Raw genomic sequence first — 24,066 nt, forward strand, 5'->3', positions numbered from 1 at the left:
GCAAACCCGAATTGGGCAACTGTGACTTGAAATTCGGCTTCGAGGCGGTGATGAAAAAAAGGGGAGAGCCAAAAAAGAAAAAAAGGCTCTCCACCTGTTTGCACAAGCACAGATCTGGTATCCGCAAAATGAGTGAGAAAAAGATTCTAATTGGACCTGCAGACGAAGAAATCAAGGGCCTTTTATCGCAATCGGGGGATCCTTTGGAAGCCATTCGTGGCATTCAGCGAGATTACGGTCTAGATCTTCCTGGTATCGAAGCGATATATCCTTTGCTGGATTTATGCGGCTACAGTCGTCGAGAGATCCACGCAAAATGTCTTGCTATCCTTCATAATGCCGTTGTAGCGAGAATACGCGATCCTAGCTTTGCTCTTGAACAGTGAGTGTGGCCGATTCAACATAACCTCTAAATCCTTGCTTACTCACGTACGATTAGCTTTTATGATATCTTTGACCGTACCTTCCCTTACATCAACAACCCCGCCATGCAACCTATCCCAATGGCACTTATGGAGAAATTCGAAAAACATATTACTGACGATACACTCGAACAACTCAAAGCCAATCTCACCGTGTTCGAGGTCCGTATAAATAATACTTTCTCTGGAAAATGAATATGACAGTTTTAATTGATGGAAAACGAATTATTAGCAATGCCCTTTGAACATCAAACAACGTATTTGGAAACAAGATGAAGGTTTCTTCCAGCAGCAGATGATGAGCATTTTAAATGAATATCATCATGACGACACGTTACAAGCCCTCGCCATGAATTTGAAGCCGGACAGCTACCAAGAAGTCATCGAAATCAGGTAACTACAGCACAGCCGATCTTTTTGAACGGGTCGCTTGTATACTGACGCTCTATTTTTTTCTCTATTTTAGACGTTCACATCCTTTGGTTGCTAAATTACTACAAATTATCGGCGGTGATCCGAAACTCTACCTCATGTTCCTGGATATGATTCGTGACGTCTTTGTCAATACGCCTTATCCCAGTCTGTGTTCGTTACGAGTGGATATTCTGATGAAGTTCCATGAACAGGATGTTGCAGAGGTAAAAATCCATAAACGTTGCATTGAAGATGCGAATCAGCCCGCCCAAAGTTGTAACATCATCTTGTATCATGGCTTGTAGATCTACGAACTCGATCAGTGTCATCGCTTAATCTGGTCTTTGGATACATGTGTTCGCAATCAAAATATGGATGAAGCCATTATTGGAAAAATCAAAGAATGCTTTGATGATGTACGGAATGGACAACCTCTGTATGGGTATGTGGAATCACTTGCTTGGCGACAAAATGAAACCATGTGTCTCACGGGCCGAATTTAGTGATTATGCAATGGTGCTAATGGATCCGGTCATTGCCAACTTTTTATCCGTCTGCATTGTGAAATGGCTTCGCAATAGTGTGGATGAAGGCGTAAGTGTTGCAATTGATTAGATGGCTGGAATCGAAGAGATGTCTTAAAAAAATGGTAGGCTCCCGGTAATCTGGAAGAATCCATCAATTACAATGCAAAACTGCTGAATCTGGCTGAGCATGCGCCAGATGCCATTGCCACCAAGTCCAAAATCCCAAAGATGGATCGAGATCTCAAAGACAAATTCTGGAACGCGATGTGTGCTATTATTGTGGAAGAAGACGACGCCAATATGGGGGTGATGGAGGACAAGGACGCCGAAGTGGTCCGTGCGCTTTTGAAAAAGAGCGAAACGGCGCGAAAAATTTTTGTGCATTACGTGTTGGACCGCACATACGAAGGCGATGTGGCCATCTTGGGACGTTGTTTGCCATTCATTCTTGAAACATTGCCTACGCAAGACGACACATCCGCTATCAATATCATGCATGTAGAGACGTACCTGAGCTTCTTCCGAACCTTGGTCAACATATTGGCGAAACGACATCTGTTAGAATGTGTGGCGGATCGTCGATGGCGGCGAATGGTGGTGGAAGAGTTTTTACTGCAAGCCGTGGCATGGGACAGCAAAGTCCATCTGAATATGTCGTGGTTACTGGGAGAATATTTCAACGATCCCAAGAACCTGGTGCCGTTGGGTGAACAAGTGGCGACGATCGCTGATTGGGCAGACCAAATATTTATTCAGGGGCGCAAAGATGACAAGGTAAGAAGAAAAAAGCAATGGTTAAATAGATTTTGGGATACGTTGCTAACATGAAATGCGGATTTGAAAGGACCTGCCGCAACTGTACGAAAACTACAAAGCGTTACTGATGCGATCGGAACATGTACTTGAGGGACAATACAGAATCATGCCTCCAGCTGTCGATCAATTCGTGGCGAGTTACACAGGGGCATAAATGGATAGCTGTAAATTTGTAAATTTCGAAGGACACAATAGGTCGTTGATAAAAAGAAAAAATTAAATGGAAAGTTACTGGTATAAATGTACAGAGAAGTCCTTGATTAGGGTTCAAGAACAATAGATACGGTGGTGGTTTTCGGGAATCGCACACGTTGTGTCTTGAGACCTATTGGTTCCGTGCTATTAGAAGGAGACAGATCCACAACCGGTTTGGTCAGAAGAGTAGCTCCCGTCAGTTTCCGTGAACGCCGTAAAGGTGACACGGTGGTGGAAGGTTTGATCGTCTTCAGGTCGGGAGGCGAGGCACTGTCGCAGACGACAAATCCTAATAAGAAAAAAAAATTGAATCGGCAACCAAGCGTAATAATTGAATCAAAAAGCAGAAGCATATAATACCTTTGGCTTTAGGTCCTTGCACAACGTGACATGCGTGGCCATTTGCCCAACTCGGTGCCATGGTTGTATTGGCGCCAAGCGTTTTCCTCGAACGAGGAGCGCCCAACTGTTGTTCCGTGCGTCGAATGTCTGCAAGGAGTTCTAACACCGAAGCATGATGACCCACATCGTTAAACCAGCTGGGACTGTGGGTTGGATGTAGCTGAAGTCCGGTCATTAACCATTGTACGGAACGATAGCTGTTGGTCTGACTCTTGATTTTGATGAACTTGAGCAATTTAGGCACTGTGATTGGAAAGGCTGGACAAACTCCGTATTTTTGTGCAAATTTCTCGTAAGCTTTCAAGTTACGTTCGTGCGTTGGAAGTGAATTAGAGCTCGGGGCTCTGGAAGGGACCATGACAAGTTGCTTTCGTTAATGTGTGATGTCTCCTTTTGTCACCTTTTGTCAACCAGCGAAAAATAGAATCTTTGGGAAATCAGCGATTTTGTAAATCACATGATCTACACCAAGTTATCAGGACCTGTTAAACCTTTTTTTTTATCTTTCAACCATGCCTCGCTGCCCACTTTCACGATAATAGGCGAAACAATTAGCAGCAAGATGCCGTTTGCACCAGTTGTGGTCAAACAGAGCATCGTCGTCTTTCGAATAAAAATGTGAGTAGAGCTCTTTTTGAAGAAAAGTGGTTGATGATACGACTGGCGTTCTTCTGTAGCATCATTCAATTTGTTTTTTTTGTCAGTTATACTGTATATGTCCTTTCATTCTCTTTCAATTTTCAATGAATCGAATAATACATAAGCAGGCGTGCTTCGATCTATGAATTCATGCATCACTGGGATGACTATTGTTTCATCCATGGAAAACCATATATTTTGGTCTTCAATCTTATCTTTTTTCTTTTGATTTTCTCTGTCTCTTTCTGTTTGCTTGATAAACCCTCACTATCATTGTATCAAGATCCTATCCGCATCCATCATCCAGACCATTCTTATCCCGTGTATCTAACTTGGTTAAATCGACTACCATCCTCAAAAAGGTAAGCGTCGAGTGGCCTACCATCGATTTTGCTCCGGCAAAACAGACTTACCTCTCCTTTACTTCCATCCTTCTTCCAGCTTCCGGTTTCCGTTTTCTTTTCGCCTAACAAGTTCTGGATGCTATAACTTGAATTTCTCTCGCCATCCATCCATCCATCTGGCGTTACCGGATGACGTCAAAGGCTATCGTGGGTGGTGTGACTCTCTTTTTCATCAGAAAACGCGTCCTCTCCTTTGGATTGCTTCTCATGATATGGTATTCGAGATGTCTTCCCGATTATTGTAATTGTAGTTTATAGTTTATAGTTTGTATTTTTTTGTATTTTCTGTTTCATGTACATATTCTTTTCGCAGTCTTTTCCTCTTTTTTCCCCACAGGGTTTTTTAGGCGGTATTTACTAACGCGACCATTTTTTTTTATCATCATGTACTTTTTTTTTCTTTCTTCTTTTCGATATTTAAAATTACCGTCACTTCTGGTCACGTCAATATTTTTTGCCTGCTCAAGCTGACACCACCGATCCATCGCTTAACTGTCCCTGGAAGCGATTTTATTTACCGCATCGAAGAAGAAGCTTACCTGTGGTCCGTATTCATCTTTTTTTCTCCGGTACACCATTTGGTTCAAAGGCAAGTCCATTGCTATGATGTAATGAACGTATACTAATTCAAAAAAATCAATGACATATAATCCAAGTCATGTCAAGCGATCAATGGGTATTGAAAAACTCAAATAACAAAGCTAAAATATCTTGACGAAATTTGAATCAATCAAAGAGCTTACTAACTCATTTTTTTTTTTTAAATACCCAACATACCCACACTTTTGTATTTCTCTTTTCATCTTTCTAGATCGATCATAGCCTGGGCGGGATGGAACTGAGGGGGTCAATCAGTGCTGCCCTGCGCGTGTTCAGAAACAACTCACGTTGCAACGTATGCCATAAGGTTGTCATTAATATACCAAAGTCCGTCAAGAGTTCTCGTCCAGGTTATACCGTGTATGCGTTAGGCTTTTTGTCTGACGAAAGTCGCTCAATGTAAGAGGGCGGCCTCCGGTGGCAGGCGGCATCCATTGCACAGCGGGTGTACGGCTTGTTAAAAAATAAAGACTGCGGAAACGTCCAGAAAACAGACATTTCGTGCCAAAAGCGGAACTACAATACCAGACATTGACCCGCCAAGGACTTAGTTCATTGGGCTTTCTTTTGGGATGTGGTGAAATGAAATATTGTGCCGAAAATGACTTCTATATTTTTTAAGGTATTTGAACTATCGAACGATACTTTCAAAATGGCCGCGTATTTGCCGCAGCTTCTATTCAATATTCTTCGTCCTCTAAAATGCATGACAATGGATGGGCAAAACTGAAGGAACAATCCATGGACGAGATACGACTTTTTCTTATTCAGAAAGAACAAGAATCGGGTGTCCTCGATAACGTCGATGATACAGCATTTGTTGGCGTAATAGGAGAGAATGATAGACTTGGCAGTATTCTGCTTGATGTTGTAATTCCACTAATGCAAAAAAGATATTAGATTGGACCCGTCAAAGACGGTTTTTTTTCCCCCTTACGTGATGACACGGGGTCATTTCCCACCAGTCTATAAACGCGAATGATGTAAGATAATGCTTGTTGTCCAATCAGCTCAAAGTGTTCTCCCAATTTGATATCCGATCTCAATCTTCCATCTTCTCGATACAACTTGGAATTGTCCAGCACTCCGGGATATTCGTTGTTGGCGTCTAAAAACAATTCAAGCTCCCTCAAATAAGACAAACTGACTCAGCAGTCATCCATTCTGTTTTTTTTTTCTAAACAATACCTCTCAAGTATGCAGTCCATGCAAGAAACCATGCTCTGTCGATGATGTAAGTGCCATTCGCCATCAACAACCGAATTTCAAACTCCTTCCTCCGTCGTACAAATGTCGGATCGTCCAGAAATGGCAGTGACTGGATGATTTGATGAACGAGATATTGCTCGGTCTTGGTTTTGCCAAGCTAGAATAGCATCATTGAAAGCAAAAAGGAAAACCCGTTAGCATGGTCGTTAGATGGTTTAGTAGATTTATATAGAGTCCTTACACAGGTTTGACAAGCTGAGCACCACACGGTCAAAAACTGGCATTGATCTAATTTTAGTGCAATTCGATGGTGCAATGCGTCGTGATTTCGGTTACTGTAGTACGAGCTTTCAGCGGCGTTTCCAAGTTCTGAGCAGCAGGATGGCTCTAGGCACAGCAAACGATCAGTGTCCTCGTCCCATTGCCGCTTTGGCTGCCTTTGCAGGTTGTCACGATGTGAGAGTTGCAGGTGCGGACACATTTTCAGAGTTTCATTTGATGTGTACAAGTCCCGCCAAGTGGTATTGTCTATACGATAAGTGATGTTGTGGGTCAAGACCAATGCGTGCCAAAAGTCCTCATCGTTGTACAAATGGGTCAATGACGACGAGAGTGACAAGACGGTCAAGATATCATGATGATCCAGAAAGCCCAGGATGTGAAAAAGAATCTCCTTTGGAATGGTAAGCAAGTCCATCACCAAACGATGTCAGCTTGAAGATTAAAGGGAAAAAAAGCAAGCTGATCCAAGCATATTTAGGAATTTCATTAAAGGAAAAGAGAAAACCAGATAGAAATTTCATGCGCATGAGACTTGACCAACGAAACAAAACCAAAGGATTTCGGATTTCCGCCCATCAATAAAAATTTCCCTCTTTTTGTGTATTGTCACCTGACTTCTGTTTCCTGAATTCTCGGGTAGGGCTCTGTCACTCACACACTCTGGGCCTCGGAGTTTTGGCCAACACTTATCTCCTCTCTTTCCCTCCACCCCCACCCCCACCCCAACCTCCCTTAATCTCTCTGCTTATACACTTTTCTTTGTACTACTCCTTTCCTCAATCCACTTTTTTTCCTCATCATGAAGTTTCTTGAAATCGATTCCCTCGACGTACTAAATACAGCCTTTCGGTGGGAAACCCCGGAAGCAATATTGACTGGACGTATAGAAGCTTATTCTTGTAAGTGATGTTTCTCCTGTCCCCATGACCATGCTTGGTTTTTTTGCATAAAAAGGACATGGTAAGAGAGAGCAAGACCACTCACTCATTGCCTGTGTGTTAGGTAAATCGGCCGGTTCGGATAAAAAGCTATTCAAACAACTTGAAAGTAAATACAGTGTGGACCTGACTATTGGTTCAATATCGCCCGATGATCCGATGCAACACCTCATTTCACCGTTTGGAAGACTGGACGAAACTACTCCGCGCAAAACCTTTTTTTACCTACTGGCCACTCTTAATGCTTCTTTCCCAGAACATGACTTTAGCGATGTGCGACCGGACCAGTTCAACAAGCAGCCGTCCGTGGAACTAGTGATCAACTCCGTTAATACCACTCTATTTAATTTGGGAAACGATGTGATTGTGAATCGATACAGGTATAACAAAAGGAGGTGGTTCAAAAAAAAATTGGGTTTTTTGTGTCATGCCATAGACTGATCGTGGCCCATGCGCTGTTCTCCTTTTTTTGTTTTTTTGGCTGATGGCTTTAGAATGTGGGATATCCTTGACGAGTTGGTGGAATTAAACGACTGTGACGTTTACAGTTACAATCCGGACAGCGATGATGATCCGATGAATGAAGAAGATGGATTTTTGTAAGTAGGATATTTGTATGTACCTCGGCGATGGCAAATATTCTCATGTTTCCTTTTTTTGCAGATGGTCCATGAACTATTTCTTCTTTAATCGGAAACTGAAACGAATGGTTTTTTTCTCCGTCAAAAGTCAAAGGTATGAGGAAAAATGATCTCAGCTACTCCACCTTAAAACTCCCTTTTCATTTACATCTCGTACCTTTCACAGTATGAATGCACCAGGAGACGATGAAGATCTGGATGGGTTTGATTCCGAAGATGATGATGAGGATTTAACAAGGTATGATTTTATGTTTGTGTGATCTTGGGTAAAAAGATGAACGATGATTAAGTTTTTTTCTCCTGTATTGTGTGTGCCGACGAATCCTACAGTCGACGACCACATCATCACGATGCATTTATTATGGGTGATATGGAAGTTTAATATGTGATGTAAAAAGTCATTTGGAAAGAAAAAAATAATCCACGGGAAAGAAAGAGCAGCAGCACAAGATCCTACAGACAGCGTGCCTGAAAAAGTGTTCCCGCCCTTTGATATTTTGATTCACCCACGCCTCGCATCAAATAAGCTCAACTCCTTTTTTTTCGTATCGTCTGATACTTTATATACTTACTCAATACAGTGTCATTCTTCTTCTCTCTCTCTCTTCTATTTTTTTTCCTTGTTTCTCGCACAGTACTCTTTGGGTGTTCCCTTTTTTCTTTTTCTTACCGCTCTCACTCACATCTCTCTCTCACACTTTGAACCTTCTTATTTCACTCTTTTTTTGTTTCTTTCTCCACCATGTCTTTATCCGGTAACAACAATAAGAGAGCGCGGAACCCCAGAAAAAGAATTTTCCGTTGTACAGGATATGGTGCTTGCCAAATGGTGTTCACACGAAGCGAACACCTAGTACGGCACACACGGTAAGCAATCCACCCATTCAAGAGGTTTTTTACACCACTGCTTGTCCGCCCGTGACTGAATGTCTTATTCCTTGACATGGATATAGCAAACATACAGGCGAGGTAAACAAGTGGCAAACCCCCCAAAAAAAAGATCAATATTCCCCTGGACTCACACATCGTTCAAGAAACCATTCAGGTGTATTGTGCCTGAATGTTCTCGGATGTTTAGTCGTTTCGATAACATGATGCAGCATACTCAAACACATTCACAACGAGTCATCAAAAAGCCTACATCCTCCCTTTTATCCTCACTACCTACTGTCTCTTCCTCGACTTCTTCCTCTGCCGTTGCCTCTGTTTCCAAAGCCATTAGAGGGAAGCAGTTGTCGCTTTCGTTACCTCCGGTTACGCATCATCATCATCATCATCACCCCTCTACTGGCCTCGTATCGCCTATATCCCTAGCTTCGCCCTTATCAGATCCATTAGAAGTGACGTCTCCTGAGTTCGAGAATCACCGTACCAATCAAGATCTGGGCACTCGTCTTTCACAAAAGCAAGTCCACATTACCCAAGACGAATTTGAAGCTTTACAAGGTTTCAGCTGTTTCCGCCACACAGAGACATTTATCGATTCCTTACGAAGTCTAGCGGCTACGGCACGTATCGAACCCAACCCGTAACAGAACCTCCACCCGCCTCTCCCACCTTTTCCTTACTATAGTCAATGTTTCCATCAAATCTTCAACCCGAGAATGGCCTACGTTTCGATCCCCTGTAGCCATTTAGGCTTATAAACATCGACCTAAATACGCGCATTACAGAATAATCTCTCTGGATCGCCTGTAAGAATAACCATTTCCTTTTTTGCAATTTTTCATTGTAGTGTGGATCACGTCGGACCTATCCAATCAACGGGATAGATCGGTGATTGAGCCAACTTTTTTTTTGACTTCCTTCACCAGCCGTTGTTCGTGCAGTCAGCACAGTCATTTGACCAGCTTTCAACAAAAGCTAAATGCTGCGATGAATAAATGAATATATGATTGTTCTGTAACAGAAAATAATTAATTGTGAAATGAGAGTACATTTTACATGGTTATCTTCCACCTACTGTTTGATAGGGGGATTTCTTGGATCACTGGCTGTGCATACATTATGTCAAGCTTGTATGATACACCCAAGTTCTAACCACTTGTTCAAGAACACAGTAAGCTGCCATACTGTAATCATTTCATTCTTTTCTCTCATTCCAAAGCGTGATTCATTCATGAACGGAAGTATTTTTACCACCAAACTGTTTTTGATACTGCATAGAGGGTGTCCTGGATTTATTCCAGTTGGAATCATGACTCAATCTAAAGACGAATGAGACCCGTATACTGTGTCTGAAATTGAGATATTGCTGCGCGCTGTCCTGAAGATCAATAAATGTACACTGAGGATCGTAGACGGTTTAGCGGCATTATTAAAAAGAGAACTCTACACTTATCCGGTGTTTGAATGACTTTATACGTCTTTCCATTGAATGGGCTGTTGAAATTCACGTTATATATGGTACGAGCTTGGAGGCACAACAAAGGTTTATAATCATAAAGTAAGATGATCGGGAAATACAATTTCTACTCGCGAATCCAACTGGAAATGACCATACGCATGATGAATGTCTCAAATATGATTGGTTGGTTGTGGACGTTTTCTGAGGAGACACAAAATCAATTAAGGACGTTGATTATCAATCGTACGGTTGGAAAAACCACGATGCATCACTTTTAATGATTCTCGCACATGCGTCGTTTGATAGGTGATTATGCTTTTTTTTTTCTGAGCAAAACGTACGGTGACACAGAGTATATGTTATATATCGAGAAGGTACAATGTTGGATAAATGTAATATTCTTTTACTGAGTTCCTATAATGTCTTTGATGAAATTTTAGTTTTCTTTGATTTTATAGTATGAATTCTTATACCGAGCATGACCAGACAAACGGCGTACTAGCGGATTCCTCCTTTGAAGAATATTTCGTCCTCGACATTCATAAGCAACGTCAACTAGCGCTGCAAGAGGTAAATCATCTGTCACTTCAGATGCATGGAAAGGCATATCTTTAATCACATACTGGGCTATTTATCAGATTGACAATGCAAAGTTCGGCTGGTTTCATATCCGGGCCTGCGTTGTTTCTGGCATTGGTTTCTTTACGGACGCATATGATATATTTGCCATCAACCTGATCTCGACAATGATAGGTTACGTCTACTGGTCAGATGCCGGTAACAGGGTTCCTCATAACATTGATTTGGCCCTTAAAGTCTCCTGCTCTGTTGGCACGGTAGTTGGTCAGCTCTTTTTTGGGTATCTTGCCGATCGGCTGGGCCGAAAACGTATGTATGGAGTGGAATTGATCATCATCATCATTGCAACCTTGGGACAGTCCCTCGCTGGCAGTGGTCCTGCCGCCTCGTTTTGGGCAGTCATCACTTTCTGGCGCATCATTCTTGGTGTCGGCATCGGTGGCGATTACCCGCTTTCCTCTGTTATTACTTCGGAATTTGCTACAACCAAGCGTCGAGGAGCAATGATGGCGGCAGTATTCGCTATGCAAGGCATCGGTCAGTTGACCGCCAGTATTGTCGGCCTCATTGTAACCGCAGCTTTCCAACATGCCATCCGGTCCGATCCACGTTATCTCGATTACGTATGGCGTATTGTCATTGGTGTGGGCGCCATCCCCGCCGTTATCGCCTTATATTATCGTCTCACTATACCGGAAACGCCTCGATACACCATTGACGTAGCCCAACGAGTGCAAAAAGGAATCCAAGATGCTAAAGCGTTCATCGAACATGGCGCTTCCTCTGGAGATTACACCGATAACATGGTGGTAGCCCGAACCATCACCTCGCCAAAGGCATCATGGGCCGATTTTCGTAGATATTTTGGTCAATGGCGTAATGCCAAAATCCTGCTGGGCGCAAGTTATTCCTGGTTCGCACTGGATGTCGCGTGGTATGGTCTTGGTCTCAACAATTCGATCATCTTGCGCAATATCGGTTTTGCTGGAGGTGACGACGCTTACGAGTAAGAATTGCCCCTTCTCCACCCGCTTTCCAAGCTATGATGCACTGACACGTTTTCTTTTATTCCTTTTTAAAAGTGTTGTATTTCGTACATGCGTGGGTAATATCATCATTAATCTACTCGGCTCCGTGCCTGGCTATTGGATCTCGGTGTTTACCATTGACAGAATGGGTCGAAAAACCATTCAGATCATGGGTTTTATTATGTTGACACTCTTCTTTATCGTGCTGGGCTTTGCGTATCAGCCGATTCTGGAGACCTCGACGGTGCTGTTTATTGTTCTGTATACTTTGACCCAAATTTTTTTCAACTGGGGTCCAAACACAACCACTTTTATTGTTCCCGGAGAATGTTTTCCGACGCGATATCGGTCCACGGCGCATGGTATAGCGGCTGCTTCGGGAAAAATTGGGTCCATCGTTGCTCAATTGGGGTTCGGGTTACTCAAAGATATCGGAGGACGCGATGCATGGATCGATCATCTTTTGCAAATTTTTGCCTTCTTTATGCTAACTGGGCTTTTATCCTCTTTTCTCATTCCGGAGACCAAAGGAAAATCACTCGAAGAACTGTCCAACGAAAATTTATCTTATCCTATGGACGAACATACCGTAAGCGGAAAATGATGCAACCGCAAGCATCAATTCAAGGCCTTTTTTCTGGAATATAAAACCACAGCTGGTGCAGCCGAGTTTTGACTGTATAATATGATATATTTTAAGTGATAGGACGTATTCTTGCTTTTACCTTGATGATGCAAGACCGACAGGCATAGAACTTGTATTATATATAGCTGAATACCGTATTGTAGTGTAAATCATAATCTCTCATAAAACACAAACCTTGCACCGTAGTAGCAGATGACAAATTTACAATAGTGACTGGAGCTATTTACCCTGTAAATTGCGGCAAAGCCCCATTAGGTGCTTCGGACACGATCGTATGGCTAAAGCAGGTCATTAAAATCACGCCTGTCGATGGCTAAATAAGCTTTATTTTGCGACAGGGGAGTTTGGTGTAAAAATAAATTTCCAGGCCACTTCCTTCCGGTGGTACGTTACACATGAGTTGCTTCGATTATCTTCCAGAACGATATAGGATTCCGAACTCTCTAAGATGACGAAAAAAGTTTATCTATTTTGTCCCAAAGATGCGGGTGACGGGCAAAGACCGTGAAAACAGAACAAGCAGCCACAGACTATCGACTCGAGTGAACACTGTCAAATCGATAGATTTTTAACTGGATTCTGTCTGTTTTTCAGTAACCCTTAGGAAGTATTCATGTTTTACTGGCAAGGCTGTCCCGGATTTTTCCTTTTCTTCACACATGTACGCCTACTCCGTTTCTTTATCAAGCTTGCAGCTGCTAAGTGCATTGGAGGGACATTTAGATGGAAACGTCTGTTTGGAAACGAGGACGCACATTACATTCAGATCTTCATCACGTGATTACGAGGGACTGGAAGCAAAAAGTGAACGGAATAAAAGTGGTGCCAAAATCCCAAACAATGATGTTTTCCAACGGTGGCACCTCTACTGCCATTGTCACTTGTTCCACGATGCAAACTGTTTTCATCCTTTAATTGCAAAAGGGCAAAAAAAAAGCTGTTCACTACTATGACATCATCGCGTATAAAGCGATTTTTTTTTTTTTCATGTGGTCACAGCCTCAAAGTCTCCCTTGATTTTTTGTTCTTTTTACCTTTTATCCATCTTTTTTTTTTCAGCACCAGCCCGACTGACATCTGCTGCACCTTTGATTGAGAACATTGTTTTTCCATTTCTCATTTATTTTCCAACGCGACATTTTCAATACATTCTGATTGGTCTTGTTACTGCTTCCATTCACGCTTTGCAAAAAAAAATATCATTCACCTCTGCGTCTCATTCAAAGAATCAGGTAACCGTCGTTGGAATATTCTATGGGATTTCTTTCTTTTACCAAGAATATTCGAGAACGTTTTCTCACAGATAACTATATCTTAGCATCAAGGAAAAAAAAAACACTCACCAAGGCCCCAAAAAACCAAGAGGCGTTTAACGCTCTTCTCTTTGACCCCATTGATTGCTCCAGTCATCATTTATTCTATCGCCCGTTATCCCACGATACCAATAATGTGCGTATGGTGGCATTATGAACGACGACAATAATAGTTTCGATGGCAATAATGGTATCCACAGTAACAACAGCAGTACAACCGAGATTATTGGCACGAGAGAACACACCAATTTCCAAAGGGGCGGCGGCAACCACGTAGCGAGGTATAAACACTGTTGCATCCGACCATCGTAGCTTCATGGATTGAACCGTGAATTTAGTGCCTTTGAGAATACAGATTCGAAAAATGCCTTTGTTCACACTTCATACAACAGCTATATGCAAAATAAATCCCCCAGCGAAACATCCACTTCGTCGTCCAAACCGGGATCGACGAAAACACAGGCCGCCTTTGTGAATAAGCTATACAAGTAAGCTCGGAACCTCTGATAGAAAAAAAAAAGTACTTGCAATCACTGATCACTGGTTTTTTATCTTTTCTTGCTAAACAGAATGGTAGAAGATCCATCCATACAGGATCTGATATCATGGTCAGAAGATGGCGATTTATTCAGTGTGGCTAATCCCACCGTGTTCTCCAGAGTGGTGCTACCTCAGTATTTCAAGCACAACAACTGGCAAAGTTTCGTTCGACAATTAAACAGTAAGTTGTTATGATGCATTATAAAAATATCAAAAAGGCAATAAAAATGCTAATGCAATGACACCATTTGTTGTGGGTTGGTTGGTTTTTTTTTTTTTTTTTTTTTTTTTTTTTTTTTTTTACCCCTACATAGTGTACGGCTTTCACAAGGTCAATGACATGATCCATTCCAATTTGACGACGGAAACACAAACATGGGAGTTTAAACACCCGCATTTCCGTCGTGGCGCAATCGACGATCTACAAAATATAAAACGTAAAAGTGGCAAACCCAGTTCACCAGCCAATGCGCGTCCATTGTCTTTTGGGAATGGTGGTGCAGAAGATGATGCTTTGAACGCCATGTACCAACATATCACCATGATCGAAGAAAAGCTGCGAACCGTAACGGATGCATACGAAGCATTGCGGCATGAAACGACCAGTCTTATCAATATTTCTTCAAGGCAACAAAAAGTAGGGCATTTTCATCGATGATGGGAGTATGAGGAAGCCTTCTCACTGATGATGATGATGATGGTCAATCTTTTGTGGGGTGATAGACAATACAAGAGTTTAGCGATATGCTGGCTATGGTAGAAAAGGAAAAGCAGGCAGCTTTACTTCAAAGAGAGCGGCAACGATCGGATCACGATGCATCGCTTGAAGAACGACCATGTAAATTGCAGGCAGCCGAAGGTGAGATTTCAAATCAAGTCATTTTAACGTGTTGCTCTGCTTTGTTTTAGCTGTGGCTAATGTGATCGAATATAGTGAAGCCTGCCTCCAGTGGATCGTCAAGCTTGTCAAATCTGTTAACTGTTGATAAACCTAGAGCTGTCATTCCCTCTTATCCATCCAATCCCTCCGATACTCACCTTCCATCTTTATGGCAACGACATCATGAACCGTTGCCTTCCGCTTCAGAGGCAGCCGTGGAACGAATAACGACCCCACCGCATCCATCACTTCATCGTCTTGCACCTATCACTGTACCTTCACTCAATTCCCCCAGTGACACGTTAAAGGATCGTGACATGATGGTTTTACAACCGCCGGCGGGTTACTCTCCCATGGAAAGTTCACCGCTTGAGCACAACGGAGCGCCGTCGTCACATGCCGCTGAATTACCATCTCTCTACAAACGCAGAAGATCATCTGCGGGATTCAACCATCCGTGGCGGGACAATCATACTACAAATCACCGTGAGAGTTCGCGTAAACAATGGGACATCACATTTGGCAAGTTCTGACATTCAAAAATTTATAGATGGTCAGAGAGAGAGCCAAGGCAATAATACCCCCAATGTAAAACACCTGAGCTTTGGAAAGCAATCGCATCTGCTGAATCCGACAAACGGTAATCAATGGCAATTGCCTGTTTCAGATAACAGATTCCATTAATGGCTTTATTTCTATATTTACCGACCAAAAAAAAAACATCTTGATTTTTTATAGAAGTGAAAGGGTTTACTTCCGCTTACCAGAAAGGACCCAATAGTATGGGCACGGAAACACCTATGTAGTATATTATTATAAAAACAGATTGGGTACTATAGAAATATGAAGATTTTAATTAAAAAAGAGGAAAAACATCAGAGGTAGAATACATGCCGGCTCATGTTTGTTAAGGGTCGCTACAAAAAGCATCATCCTGAAACTTTACGATTCGGAAGGGAGACAACGAGAGGGAGAAAAAAAAAGAAAGAGGAACAAAGATCACTGTGGTGATGAGAGTCGTTGCGGACCACGCAAAATGGAGATACTGTATAGTTTTTTAGCTATTCCCAGTACTCCTGAGCAACGTGTTCACCAGAAGCCGTCTCCTTGTTGTTTGCAATGGCTTGGAAAAATTTGAGCACATACCCTGATAAGAATAACCCAAATTCGCGCGTACAGCGCTGTATCCCTGCGATTTAATAAGGCAAGGGCGTGTCCTTCTCACTCCCCTTTTCCACTCGATTCTTTTTCGCCTCACAAAGTTTTTTTTTCTTTTATATATGGACTCCTTAATACCATTATACAGCCTTTTTTTCCCTTTTGTTTTCTTCTTGTTATTTATCTATCAGTTTACTGCGGTGTATTTCATATTTTAAAACCAATCGTGACGTTTCAGTATTACTATGCCATCAATCATGGACATCTGCATCTCTGCCGAAGAACGTGAAAACAAACAACGTAGCCAGAAAATCGATCGTGAACTTATGCAAGACCATCGACGCCACCAGCAAGAATGTAAAATTCTCCTCTTGGGAAGTGGAGAATCCGGCAAATCCACCATCGTGAAACAAATGAAAATCATTCATCAGAATGGTTACACCACTGACGAGCTTCGAGCGTGGAAACACACTGTCTACAAAAACCTGATCGATTCAGCTAAAGACATCATTAGCACGGCACATAAACTCGAGCTTTCTTTTACTACTCTGTTGGAGGCAAGTCATTAGGGTAGAAAAGAAATGATGCAACAACAAAAAAAAAAAGAAGTGAGGTATCAAGTGGGCTAGCGTTGATGTTCAAATGCATTACAGGTCGATATGGACGTGATTCGCGAATATACGTTGTCTGCCGAACCTTTTCACGAATTTTCAGAGTCTATTGTCAATGCAATCGATAAACTGTGGAACGACCCGGTGATGACTGAATGTTTGGAACGGGGATCCAGTCAATTTTATATCATGGATTCTGCTCCTTAGTAAGTGTAAAGAGTCAAATACTTTGGCCGGTCCATCGTGTGAAGCAAGTGAATCTGCTTACTTAGGGTGCAATCTTCTTATCCTTACAGCTTCTTAAGCCACCTGCATCGGTTAACGAAACCGGGATATGTTCCGACTGTCGATGATGTACTGCACGCCCGCTTAAAGACCACCGGTATCACTGAAACGCGATTTTCCATGGGGGAGTTGAGTGTTCAGTATGTAGTAATTTCAAGTGGCATCTTTAAGGTTACGCAAACTGACGTAAACAATGGTGTATTTCTTGGTAACCAATAGCATGTTTGACGTGGGCGGCCAACGATCCGAACGTAAAAAATGGATTCACTGCTTCGAATCGGTCACTTCCATTATGTTTTGCGTCGCTCTCAGTGAATATAATCAAGTACTGCTAGAAGAATCTCGACAGGTAAATATATTCGTATTCACTTACGATGGAGACCACAGTGGGTGAGAGAAAGCGCAAATCTATAAGGGATGCGAAAGGAGTGGAGGATCCCAGGACATTGCACTTTTTTTTCGTGGACACCCCCCTAATTCAAACCTTCTTTTTTTTTCATCTACAGAATCGCATGGTTGAAAGTTTAGTTTTATTTGAATCGGTCATCAACTCTCGATGGTTTTTACGCACATCCATTATTCTATTTCTGAACAAAATTGATCTTTTTCGGGAGAAGCTGCAAAAGGTGCCTTTGGATCTTTACTTCCCCGATTACACGGGCGGCCCATCCGCTGATAAAGCCTGCGTGTATATCTTGTGGCGATTCCAACAGACCAACCGAATGAAACTCAAGATCTATGCACAGTATGTTTTCACATGGTCATCAAAGAATATGTGACATTAAGTTAAATGAATGATTTTTCTTCCTACACAGGTTGACGCAAGCAACAAACACCTCTAATGTAAGTTGTATGATGAGATATAAGTTTTTCTTTCAAACTCACTCATGGCTCTTTTTTACTTTATAGATAAAGTAAGTACCCGATTCATGATATATGACTCCTCACGTACATAATTAACTCTATATCACCGTTTCTAGAACTGTTTTCAAAGTAGTGCAAGATCGATTGCTCAAAGAATGCCTGACAGATTCCGGCCTCATGTGACCTCCATTTTCTTCCTCTCCCCAAAAAAAAGCATCATCTCATCTATACCCCATCCAAGCCGACCGTTTTACCCTACGTACTCAGGCCATATACTATGTTATAGATCCATTCATTAAGTATCCTATAATTCTTGCTTATAGAAATATTTTTCATTTCTCATTATTACCATTACTACAATATAATCTATGAAAATGAATACTCAACTTTATCCAGCAGCTCATCTCCTTATTGCACCAACTAACTGGCTATTCCGCCCGTATATCATTACTGCCAAGTAAAACTCTTGAGTGTAGTGTAATCAATTTCAAAACAAGCCGTACACCCGCTGTGCAATGGATGCCGACTGCCACCGGAGGTCGCCCCCTTACATTGAGCGACTTTCGTCAGACAAAAAGCCTAACGCATACACGGCATAACCTGGGCGAGAACTCTTGACGGACTTTGGTATATTAATGACAACCTTATGGCATACTTTGCAACGTGAGTTATTTCTGAACACACGCAGGGTAGCACTGATTGACCCCCTCAGTTCCATTCCGCCCAGGCTATGATCGATCTAGAAAGATGTGTGAGTATGTTGGGTATTTGAAAAAAGTTGAGTTAGTAAGCTCTTTGATTGATTCAGTTTTCGTTAAGATATTTTAGCTTTGTTATTTGAGTTTTCAATAGCCATTGATCGCTTGACATGACTTAGATTATATGACATTGATTGTTTTGAATTAGTATACATTCATTACATCATAGCAAAGGAAAAGAAATTGGACTTGCCTTTGAACCAAATGGTGTACCGGAAAAAAAAAGATGAATACGTACCACAGGTAAGCTTGTTCTTCGATGCGGACAATAGAATTGCTTCCAAGGACGGTTAAGCGATAGATTGGTGGTGTCAGCTTGAGCAGGCAAAAAATATTGACGTGGCCAGAAGTGACGGTAATTTCAGATATCGAGAGTTTCCCGAATAAAAAGAAGAAAAACAATGGTCGTGTTAGTAAAAACCTCCTAAAAAACCCTGTGGGAAAAAAAGAGCAAAAGACTGCGAAAAGAATATGTACATGAAATATAAAATACAAAATACAAACTATAAACTACAAAATACAATAGTTGGGAAGACATCTCGAATACCATATCATGAGAAGCAATCCAAAGGAGAGGAACATGAAGAGGACGCGTAAGCGTAAGCGTTTTCTGATGAAAAAGAGAGTCACACCACCCACGATAGCCTTTGACGTCATCCGGTTTCGCCAGATGGATGGATGGATGGCGAGAGAAAGTCAAGTTGTAGTATCCAGAACTTGTTAGGCTAAAAGAAAACGGAGAAGACCGGAAGCTAAAAGAAGCATGGAGAAAAAAGAGAGGTAAGTCTGTTTTATCGGAGCAAAATCGATGGTGGACCACTCGACGCTTACCTTTTTGAGGATGGTAGTCGATTTAACCAAGTTAGATACACGGGATAAGAATGGTCGGGATGATGGACGATGGATACGGATGGGATCTTGATAAAATGATAGTGAGGGTTTATCAAGCAAACAGAAAGAGAGAGAGAAAACCAAAAGATAAAAGATAAAAATGAAGACAAAAATATATGATTTCCCATGGATGAAACAATAGTCAACCTACTGATGCATGAATTCATAGATCGAAGCACGCCTGCTTATGTATTATTCGATTCATTGAAAATTGAAAGAGAATGAAAGGACATATACAGTATAGCTGACAGAAAACCCAAATTGAATGATGCTACAGAAGAACGCCGGTCGTATCATCAACCACTTTTCTTCAAAAAGAGCTCTACTCACATTTTTATTCGAAATACGCCGATGCTCTGTTTGAACACAACTGGCGCAAACGGCATGTTGCTGCTGATTGTTTCGCCTATTATCGTGAAAGTGGGCAGCGAGGCATGGTTGAAAGATAAAAAAAAAAGGTTAAACAGGTCCTGATAACTTAGTGTAGATCATGTGATTTACAAATCGATAAACATTCAGTTTCATAATGATCGGAACTTTGCATCGGTTCTCAGACTTCAGCACCACCAAACATGGGCAAAACCAGGAGAACTGGCAAAAAAAAGGACTAACAAAGTGATACGTTGTTTAAAGAAGGCAAACTACCCATTACTTGCTTATAATAAAGGTGATTGCACAGAGTTCACCTTGAATTCAAAGAGGATATTGCTCAAAAGTGGCATGCGTGTTATGCTTAACTGACTTCCCGACCTGCATTGTGAGCCATAAATGTTTAAAACTCAGCCGGTACATCAAATGAAACGAGCTTATCCCGGGCGGCGCGTGTAATAAGGTGTTGAACGTGCACCTCCGCTTTGCTGATTGCTGATTCCATGACTGTTGAGGAACCTTTCAAAGGATATAATTGTAAGTTAAACACGGGTTACCCATCATAGATGCACTACTGACAAACACATCTAGTATTAGCATATTTTATCAATAGCAATCCGCATCCTACATTGACAAAGTTTGTGCAAGAACATAGGGCGGATTTTCCCGCTTGGCATATTACACCTTTGAAACCCGACGATTTGGAGCTTATATGGACCAGCCGATTTTCAGAGCTTTACGATGAGTTGAAAAAGGAAGCGGAAAAGGTAAGGAACACCATTTGTTCGTGTGAATGTGGTGTCGCTCATCTCACTGTTCTGTGGATTAGATCGGGGGAACACGAGTGCGCATGACCCTGTGGAAACAGATTTCTCGAGATCTGGTGGAGCATATCAAATTGGTTCGCATACATTGTGGTATAGATGAACCGAGATAGCAGCATGGTAATTTTTTTTGCGTTAGAACCGGGCCGCTATTGATAAGAGGGAAACGTTGCGATGGATTCGCGCGGAAAAAAAAGAGCTGCAACGATTAAAGCCTACACAAGGAAAAACGTCTTCCACGAAAGACACCTCCAACTCTCAAACGAAACCAGGATCCGCAGAACCTTTGGACACGATGCAGCAACATGTTACCAACACAACACAAATAGAAGCTTTGACAGAGTCAAAACAGCCTTCCAATGTACAAACCGAAAACCAGCACGATTCAGTCGGAACACAACCTGTAATACAGGCACCGCAAAATGTATTCCATTTTACTACAAATCGAGCATCAAAATCGACGGAAACGGAAGCGGGAACGACAGCGGCAACGGCAACGGCAATCGAAGCTTCCCTTCCGACATTGGCAACGTCATCTTCACAACTGCCAACAGACAAGATCAATTCGGCAACGTCAAGGTCTCGGCAGCCTGAAGTCAAAAGCGCATTGGAAGAGTCCTGTTTAAAGACCTCACCATCCTCCGTTCACGATGTAACTATTGTACTATACGCCGATATACTGATGCTGAAATTGAAATGAATGCGTTAGGTTTTTTCGCGATGGACAGAGGATACGATTGATGTTTCGAGCGAACTATTTCAGTTTCAAAAGGAATGCATACAAAAGCAGCAACTGGATCTTCCCATGACCGACGTTGAATTGCTGGCTTTGAATAGCATCTTTATGTTCACTCTGAATGCTTCTGAAGATTGCCGTGCCTACATTCCGCATGCTTTTGATCCAGTTGCAGCCCAAGTGAAAACCGAACTGAAGCAGCATTTTGGGTTTGAAATTATGGACGAAGAATCGACGCGCCTATGCATTACTATTGAAAATGTGAGTCGACGTAATACGTTCTGCAATCAGCCTTGCTAAACTGTGGCGATAGCTCCTTCTAAATAATGAAGATGCGGAAGGCACCATATTACAATACTTACAGTCCACACGAAATGGATCGCCAAAGGTGCATTCAGTTGCCAAAGTAATATACGAATTGTAGGTACAGTATGGATTGAGTATGATCGTCAGGCATTAACACGTATTCGATGTCAGGTACAAAACCTACAAACAGGACATTGACTTGTCGGACGATGACGAAGAAAATGCATTCGTCAACTTGGCCTTTAAACCTTTCGCCGATGTGATTCTTTCAGAGATTCATCACAGTCGTCTTGGGTAATACGTTCAAACCGCGTATGATAATGCTCGACATGGTGCTAATCAGAATTTGCAGCCAAAAACGAAAGCACTCAATGGAAGCATGGGAGTTTCACGCCAATGCTACGGTCAGTACGGTAATCAGCGATCACAATAGAAACTGTCTTATTGTAAAGGCCAAATCGCCACAACAGCCAACCGTGGCCGAACTAGTCAGAATGGCGTTTGGCATGAAAACTATGTTGGATCATCTCGTAGATGAACACGTAAATCAACCCATGACATTCGGTATTTACATTGAAGGTAAAGTAACGTACACATCAATATTTCCTTTTTGTTTGATATGACTGATAAAATCATGGCGGGGGTCAATGTAGGATGCCAATGTCGATCATTCAAAATGGATCTGCAGTACGACGGCATTTACAGACTTGTGCAACTACGGCAATTTTCATTGATGAAAAATATTTATGATTTCGGCATGATTCGCAACACGATTTGTAGCCTAAGGCAACTCAAGGTAATGAATGCGAGCCAAAACAATTCATGCTGATCCATAAATTGAACCTTGCCCTTAGACCCTCGTAAATGAATGCATTCTGTCTATTCGTGCACGTCGCCAACTGACACCCGAAGGGATTCAGAGACAAGTATGGAAACGCCCAACAGTCTTCATTCCCAATTGGCAGCTTTAATTCATTCCTGTCGCCCCAAAGTAGTCGCTCTGCTTTTTTTCGTTCCACAATACTACAGCGAGGTCTGTCATTCAAACAACTAAGCATCCAATCAGTCTTTCTACAAAAATGCTCGTCGACAGCATATTGACCAATGCGGTGTCTGGAAATAAAATGTTTTCAAATCCAAAACGATCATTTTTCATGATATAAACCGACTTTTAAAAGTAGACATGCCGCGATGGGAACTTTTTAATTTAAAAGGTCAGGCAGCATCTGTTGTCCGTTCACGAGTCAGATATACAAATAATAACTTCGGGGCTGATGTCACTTCCACTACGACCTTGACCTTGACCTTTCTCAAGCCAAAAAAAAGGGGGAGGGGCGCGTTTCGAGTGAACAGGAAATGGCAACTGCAAGATAGTACCAACATCTGGATTTTTTATTTCAACAAATAACTAGAGATCGTATAAGAATGGCGACGTCCATCGAGACCACTTATCGATTCCTCTATTTAAAAGCTTCGCCTTTATAAAAACTACGAAGCCACGAAAGAGGCCCACAAACGGTGGCGCAGCGACCTTCTCAAAAACAACCCAAAAAATAAAAAGTCAGGGCGTACTTCAACCAGACTTCTGGACATGCTCACACGCTCCTCCAAGCCAGCCTTAGATGCGAGTCTCCTCATTCACTACGGTTGATCAGGTCAGCATTAACGTGTGAATGATGACGATGCCGCAGTCAAGAAGACAGTGGTTTTGTCTTATTATTTTTTCATTTTCCTTTTTATTTTTGATAAATAAAAAACGGTTCCGTAGAACCAATCCAACTCAGAAGTTTAGTGTCATCCTTGTGCAGGGGCCATGCTAATCTTCTCTGTATCGTTCCAATGTTAATATGAGTCAGAGGTCCAAAATAGACGTGACAAAGAGATGCGACAATGGGCATTTTTGTGGGGCCTTTATATACTCATTTCCTTCATTTCATACCCAGCCGTGACTGGGAAATAGGTTCACTTCAAAGCACGCGTGCCTACTTGGAGAAGCCCTGAGAGACGAAACACAGTGGGATAGGTGGGATAGTTTTATGAGATGAAAAAAGTCGCCATAAGGGATCTCCATTTCATATCAATAGTGCATGTTACGTTTTTTCTTGTGCAAAGGGTGGCCCTGCAAAAGATGCGCTTCAAATCATGGGTTTAGCTGTTGTAGGCACACTGCAGTGGCATATCAGTTGGTGCCGTTTTCCTCGCTTTGTGACTTGCACTTGAAGGGACACAGCCATTCAACATAGCAAGAATCATAGTTTCGGATATTGACAATGTCGTACTCAACAATTGATATTCATTTGAATTGAAAATAAGAAGTCGCGTTATGCTCCATGTGCAATTTCTCCTTGAACTTATGCCAGTATTGCCGAAGCAGCAAGAACGGAATGCTAATCAGAAAAGCAGATCGATTGAATTCAAACATCTCTGCAATGGGATAGTGCT

General features: G+C 42.0%; 10 protein-coding genes across 10 annotated transcripts; 8 read left to right on the top strand and 2 right to left on the bottom strand.

The window, feature by feature from the left end:
- Positions 1-128: 128 nt before the first annotated feature.
- On the top strand, positions 129-2,191 carry BYT42DRAFT_502423 (uncharacterized protein; the record flags this gene model as incomplete). Its single annotated transcript, XM_051564828.1, has 7 exons — positions 129-382; positions 440-584; positions 655-815; positions 1,003-1,051; positions 1,218-1,252; positions 1,340-1,430; positions 1,490-2,191. The coding sequence occupies 7 exons, from the start codon at positions 129-131 to the stop codon at positions 2,189-2,191; spliced, it is 1,437 nt and encodes a 478-aa protein (XP_051420017.1).
- On the bottom strand, positions 2,092-3,255 carry BYT42DRAFT_88709 (uncharacterized protein). Its single transcript, XM_051572883.1, has 3 exons — positions 2,735-3,255; positions 2,412-2,663; positions 2,092-2,341 (listed from the first exon to the last, which is right to left on the bottom strand). The coding sequence occupies exons 1-2, from the start codon at positions 3,132-3,134 to the stop codon at positions 2,440-2,442; spliced, it is 624 nt and encodes a 207-aa protein (XP_051420018.1). The 5' UTR covers positions 3,135-3,255; the 3' UTR covers positions 2,092-2,341; positions 2,412-2,439.
- A 1,724-nt stretch (positions 3,256-4,979) lies between these two features.
- Positions 4,980-6,637, bottom strand: BYT42DRAFT_647688 (uncharacterized protein). The gene is made up of 4 exons (XM_051572714.1): positions 5,870-6,637; positions 5,608-5,785; positions 5,357-5,527; positions 4,980-5,298 (listed from the first exon to the last, which is right to left on the bottom strand). The coding sequence occupies exons 1-4, from the start codon at positions 6,323-6,325 to the stop codon at positions 5,183-5,185; spliced, it is 921 nt and encodes a 306-aa protein (XP_051420019.1). The 5' UTR covers positions 6,326-6,637; the 3' UTR covers positions 4,980-5,182.
- Positions 6,546-8,215, top strand: BYT42DRAFT_88829 (Maf1 regulator-domain-containing protein). The gene is made up of 6 exons (XM_051572884.1): positions 6,546-6,809; positions 6,913-7,228; positions 7,343-7,447; positions 7,512-7,583; positions 7,656-7,727; positions 7,820-8,215. The coding sequence occupies exons 1-6, from the start codon at positions 6,710-6,712 to the stop codon at positions 7,869-7,871; spliced, it is 717 nt and encodes a 238-aa protein (XP_051420020.1). The 5' UTR covers positions 6,546-6,709; the 3' UTR covers positions 7,872-8,215.
- Positions 8,216-8,255: 40 nt separating this feature from the next.
- Positions 8,256-9,021, top strand: BYT42DRAFT_480885 (uncharacterized protein; the record flags this gene model as incomplete). The annotated part of the gene is made up of 4 exons (XM_051563684.1): positions 8,256-8,356; positions 8,443-8,458; positions 8,524-8,685; positions 8,851-9,021. Coding segments are annotated over 4 exons (450 nt in total), but the record flags the coding sequence as incomplete, so codon positions are not given.
- Positions 9,022-10,164: 1,143 nt separating this feature from the next.
- On the top strand, positions 10,165-12,390 carry BYT42DRAFT_582426 (phosphate:H+ symporter). Its single transcript, XM_051569683.1, has 4 exons — positions 10,165-10,406; positions 10,475-11,421; positions 11,498-12,201; positions 12,267-12,390. Exons 1-3 carry the CDS (start codon positions 10,296-10,298, stop codon positions 12,045-12,047), a joined length of 1,608 nt encoding a protein of 535 aa, XP_051420022.1. The 5' UTR covers positions 10,165-10,295; the 3' UTR covers positions 12,048-12,201; positions 12,267-12,390.
- Positions 12,391-13,424: 1,034 nt separating this feature from the next.
- Positions 13,425-15,582, top strand: BYT42DRAFT_582443 (HSF-type DNA-binding-domain-containing protein). The gene is made up of 8 exons (XM_051569684.1): positions 13,425-13,538; positions 13,603-13,683; positions 13,741-13,890; positions 13,972-14,123; positions 14,257-14,579; positions 14,666-14,801; positions 14,877-15,308; positions 15,373-15,582. Exons 3-8 carry the CDS (start codon positions 13,799-13,801, stop codon positions 15,504-15,506), a joined length of 1,269 nt encoding a protein of 422 aa, XP_051420023.1. The 5' UTR covers positions 13,425-13,538; positions 13,603-13,683; positions 13,741-13,798; the 3' UTR covers positions 15,507-15,582.
- Positions 15,583-15,751: 169 nt separating this feature from the next.
- BYT42DRAFT_582444 (heterotrimeric G protein alpha subunit A) lies at positions 15,752-18,127 on the top strand. The gene is made up of 7 exons (XM_051569685.1): positions 15,752-16,537; positions 16,634-16,797; positions 16,888-17,016; positions 17,096-17,225; positions 17,383-17,621; positions 17,692-17,724; positions 17,857-18,127. The coding sequence occupies exons 1-7, from the start codon at positions 16,226-16,228 to the stop codon at positions 17,921-17,923; spliced, it is 1,074 nt and encodes a 357-aa protein (XP_051420024.1). The 5' UTR covers positions 15,752-16,225; the 3' UTR covers positions 17,924-18,127.
- Positions 18,128-20,143: 2,016 nt separating this feature from the next.
- On the top strand, positions 20,144-21,425 carry BYT42DRAFT_89118 (uncharacterized protein). The gene is made up of 4 exons (XM_051572886.1): positions 20,144-20,295; positions 20,350-20,525; positions 20,588-20,659; positions 20,722-21,425. The coding sequence occupies exons 1-4, from the start codon at positions 20,262-20,264 to the stop codon at positions 21,280-21,282; spliced, it is 843 nt and encodes a 280-aa protein (XP_051420025.1). The 5' UTR covers positions 20,144-20,261; the 3' UTR covers positions 21,283-21,425.
- On the top strand, positions 21,283-22,631 carry BYT42DRAFT_89094 (uncharacterized protein). Its single transcript, XM_051572885.1, has 6 exons — positions 21,283-21,579; positions 21,632-21,738; positions 21,796-21,918; positions 21,977-22,203; positions 22,278-22,420; positions 22,479-22,631. The coding sequence occupies exons 1-6, from the start codon at positions 21,388-21,390 to the stop codon at positions 22,593-22,595; spliced, it is 909 nt and encodes a 302-aa protein (XP_051420026.1). The 5' UTR covers positions 21,283-21,387; the 3' UTR covers positions 22,596-22,631.
- Positions 22,632-24,066: the final 1,435 nt, after the last annotated feature.

The sequence above is a fragment of the Radiomyces spectabilis genome, assembly GCF_025331425.1.
Source record: "Radiomyces spectabilis strain NRRL 2753 chromosome Unknown BYT42scaffold_12, whole genome shotgun sequence".
Taxonomy (NCBI): domain Eukaryota; kingdom Fungi; phylum Mucoromycota; class Mucoromycetes; order Mucorales; family Radiomycetaceae; genus Radiomyces; species Radiomyces spectabilis.